At 41.6% G+C, this 20,197-nt stretch overlaps 1 protein-coding gene across 2 annotated transcripts in view; it reads right to left on the bottom strand.

Annotated features, from left to right (window-relative positions):
- LOC146550494 (plexin-A1-like) overlaps positions 1-20,197 on the bottom strand; it is a 304,153-nt gene that overhangs the window by 139,664 nt on the left and 144,292 nt on the right. For both annotated transcript variants that reach the window (XM_085259673.1, XM_085259671.1), the window contains 4 exons: positions 19,574-19,705; positions 4,241-4,341; positions 1,681-1,804; positions 1,210-1,363 (listed from right to left, as the gene is read on the bottom strand). In XM_085259673.1, the coding sequence (XP_085115799.1) occupies positions 1,210-1,363; positions 1,681-1,804; positions 4,241-4,341; positions 19,574-19,705 (511 nt within the window). The remainder of the gene's footprint in view (positions 1-1,209; positions 1,364-1,680; positions 1,805-4,240; positions 4,342-19,573; positions 19,706-20,197) is intronic.

The raw sequence follows: 20,197 nt of genomic DNA, 5'->3' as shown, positions 1-20,197 counted from the left end.
CGATCTACGCCCCTACCCTCACCTATGGCCAAGAGCTGTGGGTAGTGACCGAAAGAACGAGATCGCGGATACAAGCGGTGGTAATGAGCTTCCTCCAAAGGGTGGCTGGCCCTTAGAGATAGGGTGAGAAGTTCAGCCATCTGGAAGGGGCTCAGAGTAGAGCCGCTGCTCCTCCACATCGAAAGGAGCCAGCTGAGGTGGTTCAGGCATCTGACAAGGATGCCTCCTGGGTGAGGTGTTCTGGGCATGTCCCACCGAAAGGAGGCCCCGGGGCAGACCCTGGACACGCTGGAGAGATTATATCTCTTGGCTGGCCTGGGAACGCCTTGGTGTTCCCCCGGATAAGCTGAAGGAGGTGGCTGGGGAGAGGGAGGTCTGGGCCTCTCTGCTTAGGCTGCTGCCCCTGCGACCCGGCCCCGGATAAAGCGGAAGAAGATGGATGGCATTTTTTCATCTCATTGTTTCAGTTCAGAATATTGTATGTAATTCTACACTTACTGATAAAAAAATATTGATAAAAAAGCTTTTTTTAATAGAGTAAAACCTTTCGCTTGGAAGGATGTCCAGGCTACATTTGTTAAACGTTAAGCCAAGAGCTGCTCACACGGGCACTTTATTACTATGAATCCCGTACGTAGCCTCAGAATAGTTTAACACAGTTGTAACCCAAGCTAACAGGAGCTAGTGTCAAAATAGTAGCAGTTTTTGAATTTGCTAGCTTACAGTATATGGTTGGCTGTAAGAGGAGGAGGTCGCGAATCTTGCTGTCACCACTGAGGGACAAAAAATTTGTTATGTTTCAAATGCAAGTGCTGTATTTTCATGATGCAGTTTGCTGAAAAGATAAGAAATGTGACAACTAGGTCTGTTTTTCATCTGAATAAAAGCCTTTTTTGTGTTGCTGCCCAGATTCTGTGTCAAAGTACATCAGCGGAAGAAAAAAAACCCCTAAGGCAGCTACTCCCAGCTGGCATTTTCCATTACAAAAAAAATAGCTGGACTCAGACACCAATAATGAATCTACTTTTAAAAAGTTCTCAGTTTTCTTCATGTGATAATTATGATATGAAATGACATTTCTTTTTCACTTTAACAGATAAATAAGATTATTGTTTAAATGATCTGGGCTTTCATTTTGAAAGCAAAAGCCAGACATTTGTGAAGTCTACGTTAACTCCAACATCATATCTTTTCTGACTTATTGTCTACCTTGGTCTCGCGTGATGGGGGCGATTTCTTTCGTCGAAGGAGACAGGCAATAGATGCGTCCACCGTAGATGCGCCCTTCCGTTTCTACGTAGTCCTCAAAGGAGCAGTTCACTCCAGCAGAAAGACTCGGCACATTCTGTGTCTGAAGCACAAGCTAGCGAGAAAAAAAGACAGAAAGCAGAAAGATGAGACACAGCAGAAATTTAAATCAATACACTTCATTAGCAATGGCCCAAAGCAGAAAATGCTGCTCAGACGTGTGGCTCAAAACGCACTTTTCAGCTCATACTCAAAATGACTGTTAGCTACAACACAAAACAAGCTTTATTTAGTCTCATTTCACATCTGCCTTATTCATTTTTCCCAGCCATTAATCTTTACCCCACTCGTCTTATAAAGGACCACGTACAAATTCACGAAGCCTCTATAGAGTAGCTGAACAGATACACAAGGTCAGACAGCGCGCTGTACCTGCACTTCTGACATGGTGACGGAGACGGTGTCTGGCTGGATGGAAAGTCGGACACACTGTTCGACTCTGGTGGTGAAACGCTGAGGCTCTTCTGCTCGTTTGCAGTGATCCTTCCTCGAACATCTAGAGACAAAAAATATGCTCACATAAGCAATAAATGAGCAATAAATACCTGTGTTTTACATGAAATCCACACCAGTCTTGATTCCTTGTTGTGCTTGTATATGTAGAGTACATTTTACTAAGTATCACAGCTAAAGGCATTTGGTCCAAATGTGGCTTTTAAGCACTTCTCAGTTGGGAAGAGAAAAAACAGCGAGATCACTGATTTATTGGATAACCCACAGGATGCTGAGTTTCAGACACCGACTCTGTTCATTAGTGAGTGCATAGATGCATGGAAATTAGAATTAAATTGCAAAGGTGCATATAAACAACCTATGCAGTTACAAGTTTAACACAGGAGAAACAGGAGTATGCGTTAATGATAACATGGCAACCACACATTCAGCACTTTCTTAATAGCAACAGAACCATAGTGTGGTCATCAGTATGCCTATTTGTACTTATAAAGCAAGCATTGAGTTAATCAGAGCTATGGTTTAGCAAAGTCTACGAGGACTGATTACCGTGAAGACTGACCATGCATAAGAGTCAAACATAAAGTCCAAAAGAGCAATAAACACGTAGAGCAAGGCATTAGTTCGGGCACTGAATGTACTTGCATTCACTGACTGGCACCAGCTGCTCATTCATGCTTCACCATCAGCGACTCATTCATCAGCTGCTTGGCTACCAGCTGACCAGAAATTCCCAATCATATTAACACTGGTGTACATGCTGTCCTTTACAACTTAACACTTCTCACTGTTGCTCTGCTGAAACCTGGATGTCAGATGTGGCACAGCTTTTTTTTTTGGTTGTTTTTTCACCCCAGCGTCCTCCTTATGTGCTAAACATTTGGTAATGTTGCCTTAATTAAGCTTTAATGTCGAATTACTGCACGTATTTGTGAAGGGGAATTGGATCTCCCAACCGAATCCTCGCTGCCTTTTGCATTCTTTTAGTGCTCTCTTAGAGAGCAGAACCTTTTCCACTAAATCAAACAATATAATTAGCTATAAATGGTCAATTCCTATATGCAAGTGTTTCCGACCAAATTAGCAGAACAAGTTTTTAGAAAGTGGCTACTGAAGAGAAAAGGCCAATTTCCTTGGGCTGCAATTATATCCTCAGAAAATGAGTTTAATATTGAAGCTAATGTAGGCTGTGGGGGGCCAGTTTGAGGATGCTGGAATCTAAAGGTCTGTTTTTGACTAGCCAGGTGGGGAAAGGTGAGAAAGTAGTCAGATTTTGACTTCCTTTGCCAGATGTACAGATAATTACAACACCAGGAGTGAATGGAAGGAGAGACTCTTCAAAGCTACAATAACTTTTTCCTTCAACACATTATAGACTGTTCAAAAAATATTAAAGGGACACATTTAATCAAGAGTTTAGCATCAAGTCAATTAAATTTCTGGGATATTGATCTGGTCAGTTAAGTAGACGAGAGGGTTGCTAATCAGTTTCAGCTGCTTTGGTGTTAATTTCATTAACAAATTCTTCCTTCATTCTTCGACATTCTTCCTTCCTCATCTCACTAGGGTCAGCGTTAGTACTGGTAGTGTGAGGCGATACCTGGACATTACAGAGGATGCACAGGTAGTCCAACTCCTCCAGGATGGCACATCAATACATGGCATTGCCAGGAGGTTTGCTGTGTCTCCCAAGACAGTGTCAAGATTGTGGAGGAGACTCCACAAGACAGACAGTTAATCTAGGAGAGCTGGGCAGGACCGTAGAAGATCCTTAACCCATCAGCAGGACCAGTGTCTGCTCCTTTGTGCAAGGAGGAACAGGATGAGCACTGCCAAGGCTCTAAAAATGACCTCTAATAGGACACTGGTGTGAAAGTCTCTGAACAAACAATCAGAAACAGACTTCATGAGGGTGGCCTGAGGGCCCCACATCCTCTATTGGGCCCTGTGCTGTTCACAGATGAGAGCAGTTTCACCCTGAGCACATGTGACAGACGTGACAGGGTCTGGAGAATGTTGTAATTTGTAATATTGTTCAGTATTTACCATTACCTGTAGGTTGATAACACATTCCCCACCGAGATCTGATGTGCTTTCAAAGTGTTGCTTTATAGTAAAATAGTAAAATGAGAGCATTCAGACCATGTTTATGAGTAAGTCACAGGTCTAAGCCTCAGTGTAGGTGACACTGAGTGACACATTTTTTGTCAATTATTGATCCAAGAAAAACAGATACACTTATCTAAATACAATTTTCAAAAGAAAGTCATTATATAAGGTGTTAAATCACGGCATTTGTTGTGTTAGAACACACTGACAAATGCAGTGCCAAAACAGGTTCACATAATGTGGTTACCATGAGCATAAACAGGCAGAACTCACAACTCTGTTGAAGTGACAGACTGTAATTAAGTGCAGAACACCCACTGAGCAACCACCGGAACAACTACATACGACGCAGTAAAGAGTATGCACTTACACATTATGCAGCACACACCAGCCACAGTGAGGGTCTCCTGATCCCAGACAGGCTCCACAGGAAGTGTACTGCTCACAGCTCTCCACTGGTACACGGGTGACCTAGGAAGAAGACGGAGAAAAAAAAACACGCACATAAGCACTCATTCGGCAAACACACTTGGTTAAAGCTGCACAGAAACCCTGTTTACACCACCTTCAAACAGCTTGTACTATATAGGGTTGGTATAAACAGGATCTACTGGAGGTGTCCTGCGTCTGGAACATGAGATTAAAGGAACAAGCCCACTGTGACTATCACAGATAAACAGCTCTGAAAGTGCTGCTTACAACTCCATACTGCTGCATATAAAGGTAGCTAGAGGGAGAAAAGTAGAGGTCTACAAACATGTAAACAGACCCTCTGAAGAACTTATCTCTATAATACATATACTCTGTGCTGCCCACAGTTCTGATGCAAGCAAACAATTTGTGTATTTTTAGGCATTGATAATTTCTCCTTGTCGCGCGCCGAAGAATAAAACTCAGTTGCAATTTATTCAAAGCAAAAAGATCTAAGAGCACTGCGCAGATTGTATGCATCAAAAATCAGCTTAGCCCCTCAGGATTAGAGGTGCTAATCTGATCATCAAGATCAGATTCACACTCCCCATAAAGACTGCTGTTCAGCCTATGATGACGAGCTATAACTAGACACATATAGCAAGTTTAGGCACATTGCTTTGTGCAATCGTCAGTGTAGTCGTCGTTTGGTTGGGTAGTGGTGGATCAATACCCGATGGATTGTTGTGGAATTTGATGCTAAAGGGTCGAAATCAACCTGCTGATGTGGCAATCGCATAAGAATTCCTCTAGCCTGACCAAGAGTTTCATTTTTTTGGCTTCAACTAGGATTATCTCAGCTAAAAATATTTGAAATTGCCAGTTGACAAGTTTCATATAGGGTGCACTAGGTACTCGCCTGCCTGCAGTTGCTGTGCAAGCACTTTGCAAACCACATCCACCCCACCCTTCCTTATCATACTGTATCTAACTCAATCAAGCTTGTATGACACATGTTGCCACTGCTCTAGAAGGGCAGTGAGGTGGGCCTTTCCTGCATTATGCTCTTTCCTATCTGGGTATGGAAAGGCAGGAAAGTCCCAGAATAAAAAAACAAGCAGGTTTTATATTTTCTGAGTCCGCTAGGGTCCTCTTGGGTTCATGTGATGTAAATTTCAAGATCAGACAGTGAGTGCGAGGTCCACGCACACATCCGCAGAGAATTCACTTAACAACGCACCAACTATGCATATGTCCAGGCAGCAGACTTCAAAGAAGTGCAACGGTAATGACTACTCGGTCATCGGGGCTCGAGCTGTCCGTGTCTGCAGCTGAGTATAATCCAGGCTTCATTCCACCAAATATGAATTACTGCAGTAGAGAGCAATCCTCTTTTGGCTATAGTGCTCTAGACTTAAATGGGAGCTACAGAGTTTTAGTGTGTTTAAAGCAAAGAAGCAATCATGGTGAATTAGTGTAGGTTGCAGCCTTTTTTTGCCTTGACCCACATTAAGTCTGTCTGTCTTTGTCTTTACTATGTTAATTTTGACGATTCTTTTCTTATCGAGTCCCTTACAACTCTCCCAAACTAATGGGTGTACATTCAAAATTAGTCAAAGAAGCTTGCAAAGAAAAGCGTCTGGACTTCTTTAAGTTGCTTGAAGATGTTTCACCTCTCATCCGAGAAGCTTCTTCAGTTCTAAAGTCAAATGGTGGAGAGTCCCAGATATAAACCTAGTGGGAGTATCCCCCCACAGAGGGACAAAAGGACCCCCTGATGATCCTCTAATCGCCTGAGCCAAGGTGTGAAACTGGGTGTGGGTCCCAATCAGCCAGAGTTTCGGGTGAGTTCATTGTGAAACCTGGCCCCACCTTATCATGCGAATTCCTGAGATCAGATGGCCCAGGATGTGAGTGGGCGTTAAGGCGTCTGGGAAGAGATCTCAAAACTGGATTATAGATGGCAGAGAGTTGGTGTCGTAAACCCCCGCCTCTGTTCAAAGATGGTCGCTCCACAGTGGACATAGATGGCTTCTTTCACTCCTAGAGAGATGAGAGGTTAAAACTTCTTCAAGGAACTTAAAGAAGTCCAGACGCTTTTCTTTGCAAGCTCCTTTGACTACGATGACCTGGATGACTGAGAACCTTCACAGACATTCAAAATTAGCTAGCGTAAAGCTGTAAGGCCTTTTCTGCAGCTACATTTTTATTAGGCTGTCTGTCACTTACTCCAAAAACTACATAAACCAGCTTTGTGCAGCACTCCAGTGAAAAATAAGCAATAATCAAATGCATGATACTGTGGTACTGTACTTAACACCATTAAGATAAACATCGAGGATTACTCCTTTTGTCTCCTAAATCTGTCGTAGCTGCCATTTGTGTCTCTGCATGACTGCACTAAGATGAAACTTGATCTCTTGCATAGGAACTGGGGAACCTCTCTATCAACAAGGACATCAAACAACATTGTCCAAATGTATCAGTCTCTTAAAGCGCAACTGAAGATGTATCTGAACATCAGGCCACGGTGAAACTTGCAGAAATTAGCATTGAGAAGTCAACAGATGGCTGCAATTATTATTGAACATGCATGTTGTATACTGCTGCCTTCACCATCTGTTTGCAAGATAATCGGGAAGGACAAGTTACACTGGATTATACCCAAAGTGTAGAAGAAGTTGACTAATTATCCCTTGCAAAATGCATTAATCACACCTGTGCACATTCAGGTTTAATCTTTTTCTTTTATAAATCCGTAATCTGCAGCGTATCAGAATCTGTGTATTTTATCTGAACTTACTGGATGCTGTTTGGCAGTGACAGGTAGATTGGCAGACAGGAAACTGCCTCAGGCAAGCACACACACACAAGCACACGCCAGTGAGAAAGTTACTCTCTGGACTAAATTGAGAGTTTGAGACAAGTTTTCTGGGGCAGTTGTTAAATTCTTAAATACATCACTGACCACCCAGGATGCATTCACACACGAGAACGTGCATGCACACCTCCTGCTTCCTCAGATAGGCGAGGTACGACATCAATAACACTGCAGAGGCAGGAGGCACACCAGGTGAGCTGGAAGGTGGTGAGGATGAATTCTAATGGCAGCTGCAGACGCAGCAGTGGAAAAAGCTTCAAAGAAGAAACCCTACCTTCACCGTACCGTTTTTCAACTTATTAAACTTCAAATGTTGAATCATGCTCTTTTAATGTCTTATTCTTGAACAGCTGCCGCATGATTGATCAGACATGATTGCATATGTTGGTTTTAATGTCAACATACTTTTTTAAAAAAATCCCAATTTCCTGTACTCTCTGTTGCTCTGCTTACAGCACCTTCCGCTGCTCAAAATCTTCCCCATTCACATGATTCTCACCTCCCAAAGCAGCCTCTGATGACCACCAGAAGAGCATTTGGGTAGGAGCTGCTCAAGTTGTAGATAGTATGGGGAAAACAGTGTGTCTGTCTCAACTTAACAATGAACTCAATCTGCTTTGATGAACCCTACATGATTGTCAGGTCTATCCTTTAATATTTTCATGGCTCAGTCATACTACAGTAAAAATGGGACGATAACCTCCTTGCAAACTGGAGAAAAAATCTGTGGTTGCCAGGTGACTGCACTGAAATTTTTCACATTTGGTGACCGACTGCGAGTATTTGAAGCAACCAACCGGTCACCCAGAGGTTCACCATACAACACCCTTCACCTCTGGGCGACCGGTGATCTTGGCAAAAAGATCTGTCTAAATAATTCCTGCATGACTCAAACTCACTGCAACCACTGTCAGACAGATTGGTGAAGGTTTGCAAATAATTGCAGTCTAACTTATAAATGCAGGACTGGATTAAAGTATAATGGTAAACTCCGTTCCTTATATGAGCCAATTGCACATTACATCCCAAGACAGCTTTAATACAAACAGCAAATACCGCAACTAGATGTCAGTAATCCCAGCATCTCTTTCGCAGTCTGTACATATCCTCCTCCTGTGTCACTCTAATGTACAGTTGGACACAATAGCTTATGGCAGATTCATAACATGGTAATAGTAACCTATGCCTGGTAACTATTATAATGCTACCATTACAAGGCCCAGGCCCCTTACAGGACATCAAATAGCAGCAAATTGCAGTCATTACTTGCGCCTGGACAAATACCACGCTAGTTATACAGCCTATCTGATAAAGGGAGGACGGAAAGAAAAAACATGTCATGCTCAAGCACAATAGCCAGGGAGAGAAGTTTATTCAATGGGATTTTGTGATAGTGGGCCAGATGATGTATTCCATTGGAACAGTTCAATTATTGAGTTTTAGAAAACAGATAATGGGATGGGAAACGGGAGATGCTCAGCCAAAGACTCTTTGTCTTACTGAGGTGGCTGGGGAGCATTGGCGTGTGTGTGTGTGTGTGTGTGTGTGTGTGTGTGTGTGTGTGTGTGTGTGTGTGTGTGTGTGTGTGTGTGTGTGAGCGAGACAGTACATAAGTGAGCACCACCTATTTATATTAAATATGGCATTTTCATCCGTGGCCTATTTGCTGCTGCCGAGGGGAAACACATTCATCTGTGGACAGTGGCGGGAGGTGAGGCTGGGGGAGGACAGGGGAATTAGGAGAAGAGGTAGTGGAAGACAGAAAGAATGAGATCACGGAGGGAAAATGTCCATTTTAAACATTCATTTTAGTCTTCAAATGATAATGGACAGTGTTTGAATGGGGGGGGGGGGGGGGGGGGGGTGTATCCCCAGCAGCATTCAGATGCTTTTTCTCTTTCTTTTTTGCCATGTTTCCAGAGTGGAGGGTAGAGAGAGAGCAGAGCTGAGGAGATGACTGGGGGGAGAGTTTATTACAAATAAATAACTGCTACAAATGAGCCTCTCTCATTTGGGTCATGATAGAGAGCCTCTTAATTTGCCTAGTGGCAGATGAGAGGAAGGAGGAGGGTGGCGGTTGTGGGGTGGGGGAGGTGGATTAGATGGAGGAGGGTGGAAATGAGGAATACAGGGAAGGATAGATGAGAAAGACACACAAATGTAATTGCGACTGATGTTTCATTCCACATATGGGGCCCTTTTGGTCCCAAGCTAGCTGCCGCTATAGGCCTAGCTGTAATTGTCCCATCTGTATAATATGGCGAGGAATATAAGGCGCTATCACTACACAATAGGCTGATGGATGAGCCCAATTCTAAGACTACTGCACAAATGCACACGTTACCAGCAACTAAGTGCATGCAAATATGCTATCTGTGGTAATGTAAGCACGCTGAGGTGCAATGTTTGAATGCACAACTTACACTTTAAATTATGTGCAAAGGATACACTGAAACGATGCTGGATGACTTATAAACACACAAAAATAATGGACAGTCCGAATATCAGTTTCAGTAGTGCTTGTTTAAGAAAAATAAATAAAGTCTCATATCCATTCCCCTGTTCTCTGCCTTTCTATCTTTCTGATATGCCCTCATCTGTCATGAATTTGGCTGGACAGACCAAAAACACACCAAATGAGGCCATAGATCACAAGTAGCCACTGCGAGACACAAACTTGGGCAGAAACAGGCAGAGAGGGGAACAATACAGAGCTTAGCAAGAAAACAAACTCTTGTAGAGTCAACCCTTTAAAAGTGCATTCTTCCTTGCATAAGTTCACGTAGTACTCACATTCCCAAGATGACAATAAAGGGAAACACTGGGTTGAGTCTGTGTTGAGAAACTCAACACCCTACTGTTTGTACACCCTGTTTCCAGTATTTATGCTAAGCTAAGTTGATTATTTACTATTTGCAGTACAGCGTTAGCATGTGCAAGATGAAAGAGATGAAAAGATCTATATAAATAAACCTATAAAACAAACATATTATTTTACATATATTGTCTTCTTAGCCACAGATATGCATGATTCATGGCACCAGAAATCTGCACGAGCAATGAAACCAAAATGATCTAGGATGGCCTCCTAAGTCCTTCTTGACTTCCTGTCTCTTTATCTCACGCTCTCAGTCACTGAGATTTTACAAATCAGCTTCAGCCTGTTTCTTTTTTTTTTTAAACCCAAGTCACGCTGTTGCTCCCAACCACATTAAGACTTCTCCATCGCTCTCCGTTTCACTGTCTGTCTCTTTGACTGTTTCACAAATCACATTCTGATCAGCCGATCAGTCATCTCTCTGCCTTCGCTGACAGACAGCAAGGATTTGTGCGCATCCGTGTTTGTGTGTCGGTGAGGAGAAAGATATGTCATCTGAAAAGATGCCAGTGCAATTTTTTTTTAAATATGTAAATGCACGCCGTCAAGTCTTTCAGAAATACAATTAAATTCAAGATTTCAAAAGTTCTCATTCGTTTTTTAAACGTTTTAGACATCAGTAGTGCCATCAGTGTTCAAAAGTCTTGAGCCACACCTCTTATTTTTATATTTTCCTTCCAAGGAGCTTGACTTTATTTCCATTTCTATAGTGTTCTTGAGAAATAGGATTTCCGAAGGTCTTTCAAAGCTTTTTTATGGACATTTGCAGCTTATTCATTAATTTTAGTCCAGTCTTCATGCCTGAAAAATTTGAAAGTAGAATTTTTTTGTTTGTTAAACCATTTAACTCTGGCCAATGTAAAAAAGGCCCCTAACTCGCAGGATGAACCAGTGTTGAACCAATTTTAAAGCACTTTTTTTTTTTACTAGCCGCCGGTCGCATAATTACATAAATTGTTCCCATTTCTTGTTTTGAATCAATTACCAAACATAACACCATTTGACAAGCACAAAAAAGCTTTTTTTTGCAGCAACAGTTTGATTTCAAAAACTTGCTAACAGCTAAAACCTTGGCATATCTCAGCACAGTGTGCATCACGTCCTTATAAAATGTGATTAAACAGGAAGGGTGTATTTCGAAAGAAAAAGCAGCAGGACTAAAATACTATCTACAGCAGATGAACAATGTCTGAAAGTCATGTCCTTGAGAAACAGGAGACCTGACATAAGGACCTGAGAGATATATCTGGCCCTTCAGTTGATCTATCTACCATTTGCTAAAGTCTTACCAGAAATGGTCTCCGTAGAAGGGTCGCTGTCAAGAAGCCATTCTTTCCCAAGGAAGGGAAACAGGGAGAAAAGAGTGAGATATGCTAAATTACACAAGAACTGGACTGAAAATGAGTGGAGGAGTGGAGGTCTTAACAGAGGTACAGCTGTAAGTGTCCACGGCCATCTGCAAAACATGGTGGAAGCTCTATCGTGATGTGGGCTGCGTTTCAGCAAGTGGTGTTGGGGATCTTGCCAAAAGTGATGCCACTAGATTTGCAAAAAGCTACCCTCACATTTTGATCCACCACACAATATCATCTGGAAAACATCTGATCAGCAATAGCTTCATTTTTCGGCATGACAATGATCTGGAAGCACAGTGCCAATGGAGTGAAAGCATATCTGGAAGACATATAATGGAACAACACTATGTCATGGATTGGCCTCCCCAGAAGCCAGAACTTAACGTTAACGAATCAATGTTGAAGCTTCTTGAACTGAACAAAAGGCAGCCAACATCCAAGAACAAGAGCTTTGAATGACCTTTAAGAAGCCTGAAGAACTATTCATGAAGACTACTTAATGAAATGACAAGAAAGACTAAATACTACTTTCATACTGACTTTCAAACTCTTTAAAACACTGTATTTCCATGCATTTTCTCTTCTTTCGCACATTTATAAAACAGGGTTTGGAGATTTCATTTTGATAGTGACGTGTACTTTCTAGTTTCTAGTTTCATTACATGTCCAACCTATAACATATCCAGTGGGCTTCACGCAGATTGTTAATGAGCACAGGAGCAACCGCCATCAACACTTCAAGCAGCACTTCCTCTCTTGTTGTCAACTTTAGAAACAGTCTTTCAGAAAAGGCTGGAGACACTTTTTTTCAGCTGTGAAACGCTGTGAAAAGTATATGACAAAAAAATATTTTTTTAAAAAGGGTGTTTTTCATGGATAAATCCTGAAGCAATTCATAGTTTAATTGAAGCATTACACTTGAACTTGAGAGCCCAGCACGCCAGAAGGGCTTCGATGTCACACTCAGAGACAACATTTAAATAATATTCAGCATTAAAAAAATAAATAAACCTCCTTGTCACCAATTTCAATACGCCCATGCAAACAAATGCAAAGGCATGCTCCGAAACTCAACTCAACCAATTAGCTGACAGGGCCAAGGGCATTTCTAGTAGATTTCTGTATCCTCATCTCATTATTTATCCTGTACATGTCTCCAATAATACTTTTTTAGCCACTTGAAAGTTGGAAAAACACCAGGGAAAGTGTCATAAAAGAAGCACACAGCACTCTTTTCTGCATGACCTCCAAGTACAGTAAATGCTGAGTGAATTGAATATGAACCTTGTCTGATGTGGAGCCAGGGGTAGAGTTTCTGTACTGTGCAGTCCAGTACAGCTCAGTACATTTCTGTACTGTAGCAAAATCGATACACGGATGTACATCATTGGACCGTTATGCCACTGTCTGAGAGGCTTCGCAGGGGAAGGAGGGGGCGAGGCCATTCGCTGCTAACTTGCGACCTAATGAAGCTGTTTTACAAGCGCAGTGGCGTGACCTTGCCCTTTGAGTTCAATAGTGCAAATCTGGTCATGATGTTACTACATAGCAAAGATCAGAGACTGGGTGCTGTCTGCATCAATACTAGAAGTAGATCAAAAATCCTCAGGCTGTATTAGTCCAGCTGAAAATAAAAGAATAGCTCATTATGAAGGGGAATTAATGAAGAGGAAGCTGGACGTTAGAATCAGGGCGGATAATCATATGATAAGTAAGTCCTTTGGTGCAAAGGTACAGCAGAAATCAATAGATTATGAGCTGTAATCCACTTAGTCACTTACTTTCAAGCAGTTAGGTGATGTCATCCATAGGGACACGCAAGGAAAAAGAAATATCTGTCTTGGTGACGTCATCGACAGAGGGTGATGACAGTATGAAAAATCTCCCTTTAGCGCGCGGCTTTTATTAGATCAGAACAATTTGAACATGTAACGAGGAAACAACAGCAATGATAAAATTGATTTAGTGCCGCTGCTTGTTTTTATGAGCACAAAAATGATGCGATATCACTGAAAAGACAGAGACGGACCCAAAGCTGGAGGCAGACAAAGATACATGGAGTGAAAGAACACCGTGAGGCTGTGTGTGTGTGTGCGTGTAGGAGTGTGTGTCTCACAAAGACACAAAAGGAGCCGTGTGTAAATCCATCGCTCGCTAATCGAAAACTCTCCTCTCGCGGTGAATCAGTTTTATGTTTTTGCACTCTACATTCGCGAGCCTTCTTATATGTGACTCACTGCTGCTATACAGATATGCGGTCTATACGCTGCAGTCCAATCCACTACTTTTAATTATGTGCGAGTGAATATGGGAAAAGGTAAATTGCTCTGTCAAGCTGGGAAATGGGCTTTTTGATGTTTGAGCTCTCATCACTTGGCATTTCTATTATTCAACAAGGAGAGAAAAATGAAGGGATGAAGAGGAGGAAGAGAGGAGGAGGAGAGGACAAACAACACCAAGGTACACCTCACTCCTGAATGTGACTGTCACAGAGTGTGCATGCACATCAGCCAGTAGGGTGGAGTATCGCTGATCATCTTGTAGCGGAAAGTTGTCTCTCATTGATGCAGATCAAGCGCACCCTATATTGCAAAAGCACTCCCATGTTTGGTTTAAATAAGTGAAAAAAACTTTCATCCAATCAAAAACACACCATGTTTCAATATAAAGGCGACTGGCTGCCAACATATAACAACTTTACACATTGATGATGTCAGTAATTTGTTTTCAGCATGTCCTGCTCCCCTCGAGAGGCCGAAAACGCCAAAGTAAAACAATGCTGAGACATATTTACATCCTCAGGCTGACTTGGACTTCTGCCGTGAATCTTTGTTATATCGGCAGTGCGAGCCATGATAGAAGTCTTTCTACTTCTTATACAGTCTCATACGGTCTCTGTCCAGGAATATACTGACATTTGGGAATCCTTATGATGATGATATGATTATTATTCCTTATATTGAGATGATTATTCGTATTTTCTCACTGATAAATTCAAAAACTGTAGGGAAAAAAGTAGCTGGAAATGCACAGGAAGAATTGACAGGCCAAACGCAATAGCTGCAAGCTGTTGCGTTTGGGTAGGTTAGGTTTCATTATAGGGCAGGGGTGGGCAACTCCAGGCCATGAGGGTTGGTGTCCTGCAGGTTTTAGATCTCACTCTGGGTCACCACATCTGAATCAAATGATCAGTTCATTACCAGGCTTCTGGAGAACTACAAGTCATGTTGAGGAGGTCATTTAGCCATTTAAATCAGCTGTGTTGGATCAAAGACACATCTATAACCTGCACAACACCGGCCCTGGAGTTGCCCACCCCTGTCATAGGGTCTCAGAGGAGCTTGCAGTTATGATATAACTATGGTGTAGATTTCCCCCTAGTTTTGGCCCAAACCGTATAAATAGGACGGCTGCATCAGGAAGGGCATCCACCATAAAAATCTGCGCCAAATCATACTGCATATTATATATGAAACAAGTGTTTGTTAAAATAATTAACAAATACAGTTTATGTCTGGCACAATAAAGTCGTTACAGTGTGATTCCCCACCTTACCTACTGGACATGGACTACCGTCTGGGAGTTTCTGAGTAATTTTCGAGATGCCAGAACTCTAAGTGAATTCTAACCTGTTACTCAATCTTTGAGTAACAGTTCTATTCAGAGCCCCGGAAAAAAATACAGTTTTTCTTGGCTTGAAAAAAATGCAGAAGTTTATACATCCCAAGGCTTGGCGAGCAACCTTAAACCCTAACACATTAACTAGTGTCCAAGCACCCTCTGGCTAGGAAGAGACTCGTCATCGGCAGGCCAAGAAGGCTATGCACACACTCTGATCCTTTATTGTCTGGAACACAAGTTCACATGCAGCGGTGAGGGGCAATCCTCATTCTACTCTCTATGCTCTGTGAAGCCACCAGTGGGAGAGCAGTTACCACACAAACTCACTCTGACTGAGAGAGACTGACATGCGAACCCTAAAAGAATATTGCAAATACGAAGCAGGAAGAGTTAGACAAAGGAACAGAGCATATTCTCCAAACCAATTATATTTTCCCACCTTCTCAGCTCTCACCCATGCTCGCTCCCTCCTTTTCTGCTTCATTCTCTGGCTGGACTGTAAATTTGGTCAGTGGTGAAGCTCTGGAAGTGAAAGGCCATTATCTGCTCTCCTAGGAGTTGGTCAATCCATTTTGTCTTCTCTGTCAATTAGTGTGATTCTGACTTTCATAGGAACAAAATTACACAGGCAGAGAATATGCAATTTAAAAAAAACAAACAAATTTCCACTGCGGCATCGGTCTCTAGCAAAAATGAGCTTACATGGTTATGCGTCATGTAATTCTGTCAACATTCAAAATGTTGACAGATGGAGATGGATGGCGCTCAGTATAACTGAATGCAACATCAACAGGAAATTAGCTAAGGTTTAAACAGAGGAAAACAACAAGTGTGTCTCCCTACCAGCACCATTGAAGGTCACAAATTAGCATTCCTTGACTGTTGTTCTTACTATGAAGTTAACCCTCATTCAACAAACTCTCCAGGAAGTCACTGTGTTCCAGAAACCTCTTGTAAAACTGCACCTTGTTGTTTTTGCGTTTCTGTGTGGATTTCATGAGCAAAATATAACATGGTGATTACAAAAATTGAAACATAATGTACCTTTCAGATTTCCTAAAGCTAGCTTGCGCTTGCTAGCTCTTAATATTTGATATTGGAGCGGCACTAGTCATTATTTTTACTTTACCCGACCCTGGATTCGTAATAATAATCTGCTCCTCGGGTTTTAAAACAATTCCTCTTTAAAGTGCAGCAAAAAGAATCCTCCATGTGAATGCCTGTACTTCTTCACTGGCTACATTAGTAAAATGTAACGGATCAACTTGGATCGTGTCAAAGAAGAAGCATTGTGAATTCAACAAGGCTTCTCTTCTAGCAGCTGACCTCCTACTGTCACTGCACTAACGTGCAGCAGACATATCAGTGCTCATCAAAAATAAAACACTACCTTTAATAATTGAAAATTACTTTCTGGTAGCAATAGCAGTTGCAGATGAAAGGAATTAGAAGGGAAAATCTGCAAATGCTCTCAGCATGAACTTTCTTCATCCTGCTGAGCAGCTGCTAAGCACTGCTGGCTGAAGCAGTGAGTTGTTGGACAGAGGCCTAAAGTTGTATTTGATATCATTTAGAGTGTCTTTTCACAGATGAATATTCTTTGTAATCCTCAAGGTAACCCAGAGCAATATATAGTGCTAAAAAAATTAAGGGAACACTTGAGCAATTTTTTAACTTTGACTTTTGTGACGTTTGGTGGGATTTTGAATCCAGTCTTCAAAGGGTTGAGGATTATAGTTTCCAGTGAACGTTATTATATCATTTTGCCCTCATAAATTACATAGCTGGGCTGAGACCTGACCTACTGTACTTGTGTTACAAAGGCTCTTTAGTTATCTGAATGCTGGGTAGATAGAAAAGAAATACAGCAGCAACACAGTTTTCTTTTCTCCCTGCGCCCTCGTGCTACATTCATATAATTTCAGGCAGATGCTGTACAGCTTTTGAAGAATCAAACATTTTATTTTTATTTTATTGCATGAAAGGACAAGACCACGATGGTAAAGTACAGACTGAACCCAGAAGAGAAAAAGAACATATTATACTGTTAACAGAACTTAGGCTTTTGCAAGCGTCTGTACAGACAGCATGCTAACACAAAGCTCGCCAAGAACCCAGAGTGATATTAAAGCCGAGTGTCCCAACCCTGAGAAGTCAGGGTTGAAGCTTGAATTCTCTCTGCCGGTTCATGTTTTTGTGTCGATCACTTTGAATTCTTTTTGTCCATTTTTCCTTGTGTTGTCAGCTTTGTATTCATATGTAAGCACTAAAAGAAAGATCCTCTATGTGTCCTCTTTGGGATGATGACACTTGTGTTGGTGTGTCGGACTGTAGCTTAAGGTTTCAATTGTTAACTGGTAATTATTAGACAACACATTTCAGGTCATTTTACAAAGTAACAAGAACGCAATGTAACGATTAGTGCAACATAATAACTTTCTCCGGGTAATTAAGTAACATATTGCATTCGATTCAAAGAAAGTAACAAGCAATGTGTAATACATTGCCTTTTTTTGAATAACGACTCCAACAGTCGACTTAATCAGCTATTTCGTAAGGCACCCTCAGTTACCAAAACCAAACAAGCACCAAGCTGAAGGTTAAAAACAGTTCAAATTCTTTTAACTGCAATAAGGTCATCAGTATACATTTTCTGACAGGTGTCTGCATCCCTTCCATCGAGAAAAAAAGAGGTAGACTGGTATAAACTGTTAGCAGTTAGCGAGCAAGGTAGAAAGTGAACATCTAAAATTATTCTGGCTGAGGTTATTAAAAACCATAAATGTACCAAAATGCTTTAGACAGATCAAGCCAAGCAAAAAACAAACGATGCTTGGAACATAATAATGTGCCACTGGATTATTATAGCAGTATCACAATCAATCAATCCGCTATGGTCTAAGTGCTGCAAACGTTATAATCAGATGGAGAGCACACGTAATCGGATGAGAAAATAAGAGGCAGACATTAATAATGATTATGTTGCTGCATGTTTTGTTTTATTTTCTATCAAAAAAGTATGCTCTTGACTCTTCTTTCTACACTAACATGTTATTCTTTTTTAGAGAGTTAGCCTAAAGATGTGCTCTACTTGAACAGCACTAATAAATACATATATAGAATAATGAGTGAATTATTTTTTAAGGACTTGTGTCTATTCAGAAAAAAATGAAATACTAAAAAGCATGTGAGTCATCTTAACAGAACAGGGCCCAGACACAGGGTTGATACATGGTTACTTTACAAGCTGCTTAGATTTCAAAAGAAATTCGTCCTTTTCCTGTGTGCAGTGTTAAAAATGTAGGCGGTCACACACATTCTGCTGCATTTAATTGTGTTAATGTTGTAACTGGACCTGGAGCATAACTATAAATAATTTGGGCACTGAAATTACATTATGAATCAACTCTATCTTCGTGTGCATACATAATTCAGCGCGAGTTTCCAAAATCAGCACGTGTGTCCCCGACTCAGTGTAATTCAATATGCATTTAGGCATTTTCTCTTTAGAGTACATTTCAGCTTCCTGGACCGATCAGATTCTTATTCTCTCCGTCACGTCAACAACTACGACATCCATTTGTATCAGTTACACTCCACTTCCTCCGCGTGCTTATTCAGACACGTGGAAGTCAATTAAGTCTAATCGCTGGTAAATTACACAGCACTTACACGCCGGTTACCGTCTACGTAGCGAGGAAGTCTCGTTGAAGGTTATCACATCAAGGTCATTAACCATTATGAGATAAGAGTCGTGCAGGTAAAGAAGGGATGAGCGGGAGAGTGGCGACTGCTGTATCAAACTCTCATGGATAAAGGCATTTCGAGATAATGACACGTATACGCCAGGATTTGATCGTGCATATCATAATGCTGTGCAGATGAGGTCAGTGTGGGAAAATGAGAGGCCACGGAGTTTAACCAATTTAACGTCACATGCCTGTGTATAATAATACTTATCATCTTTTCAGTTCTGTGGTCGCTTGGTGCAATGGCTAAACTGTAATTTTCTGTTGTTGATCAGGTGTTTTTTAGATGGAGAACCAAGGATTTTTGTGAGGAATATCCTGAAGTAAACATTCAAGGGTTGCGTGTAATGTGTATCCCCGGTGGAAGGAAGGTATGCACGGCTTCATCCTATATGGTGCATTTTAAAATTCATGACATTAATTAGCACCTAAAACTGTGCATGTGTGTGGAACGCTGCTTAAGCTGCAAATGTGTTCATGCCCAGTATGTGGTACTATATGTGAGTAATTACCTTGATTGCTCACTCCCCCCGTGTATATTTTTAATATATTTTTCCTCATCAGCTCTTAATGGTGCTGTTCAAGTGTCTCCATTTTCTTCCTCTCCCTCTCTCTTCCCAGCCTTCACTTATTTGCAATGAGGGCGTTTGTGTGTTCGTGTATGTGTGTGTGTGTCTTTCAGTATGCCAGCAAGTGTACATGTACATAAAAACAGCTGTGAAACTGTACATTAAAAGGCTCATCTCTAGTTTAGACGTGGTCATCTGGAGTGTTTGTGTATGTGCGTGTGTGCGCGCACTTCTCCTACCTGTTTATCAGTGAGGGCATATAAGTACTGATGATCTGGGCTGAAGAGCAAATCTCGCAGGATCGGGCTCCCGTTGCTCACCACAACATTTTCATACAACACGGCAGGCTGGGAAATGGAGTTCACCAGTATCTGTAAGAGAACAGAGGAAAACGGTAAAGCCATGCAGTCATAGATGATCGTTTTACAACTGTGTGAAAAAGAGAAGCCGCGATGCTCGTCTTTGTTGCTACAAAAATGAATCCAAAGAGCTCACAGTTTTTAGTCAAGTGTAGAAATAAAAAGTTCAGCATCTCCATCAAAGTTGCACATTCTGATGTGTCTGTCTGATTAGATGCAACGGAAGCTATTCATGGCGAGGTGGCGCTCAGAAACCTTAGAAAGTAAATAATACTTTGCAACTTTAAGAGACTACGGGAGAAATAACTTTTGGCAATGAACGACTGAAGAGACTACCAGTGACAGTGGTGAATACTGTTGATTGACGTATGACCTGAAACCGTGGTCATTAGAAGAACACCTCGGCAAATGGAGCCAAGAATGTCTGCTCGCGATCAGCTGACAGCTCCAATGCAATGAACGAATGTTTACGTGCCTCTAGGGTTACGATTGGAGTTGTCACAA

This window comes from Mchenga conophoros, linkage group LG20 (genome assembly GCF_057382185.1).
Source record: "Mchenga conophoros isolate Kocher_MC1m ecotype Shallow Benthic linkage group LG20, M_conophoros_male_GT1.1, whole genome shotgun sequence".
Lineage (NCBI taxonomy): Eukaryota > Metazoa > Chordata > Actinopteri > Cichliformes > Cichlidae > Mchenga > Mchenga conophoros.
Note: the sequence above shows the minus strand (reverse complement) of the source record. Positions and strands in the feature narration are given on the sequence as shown.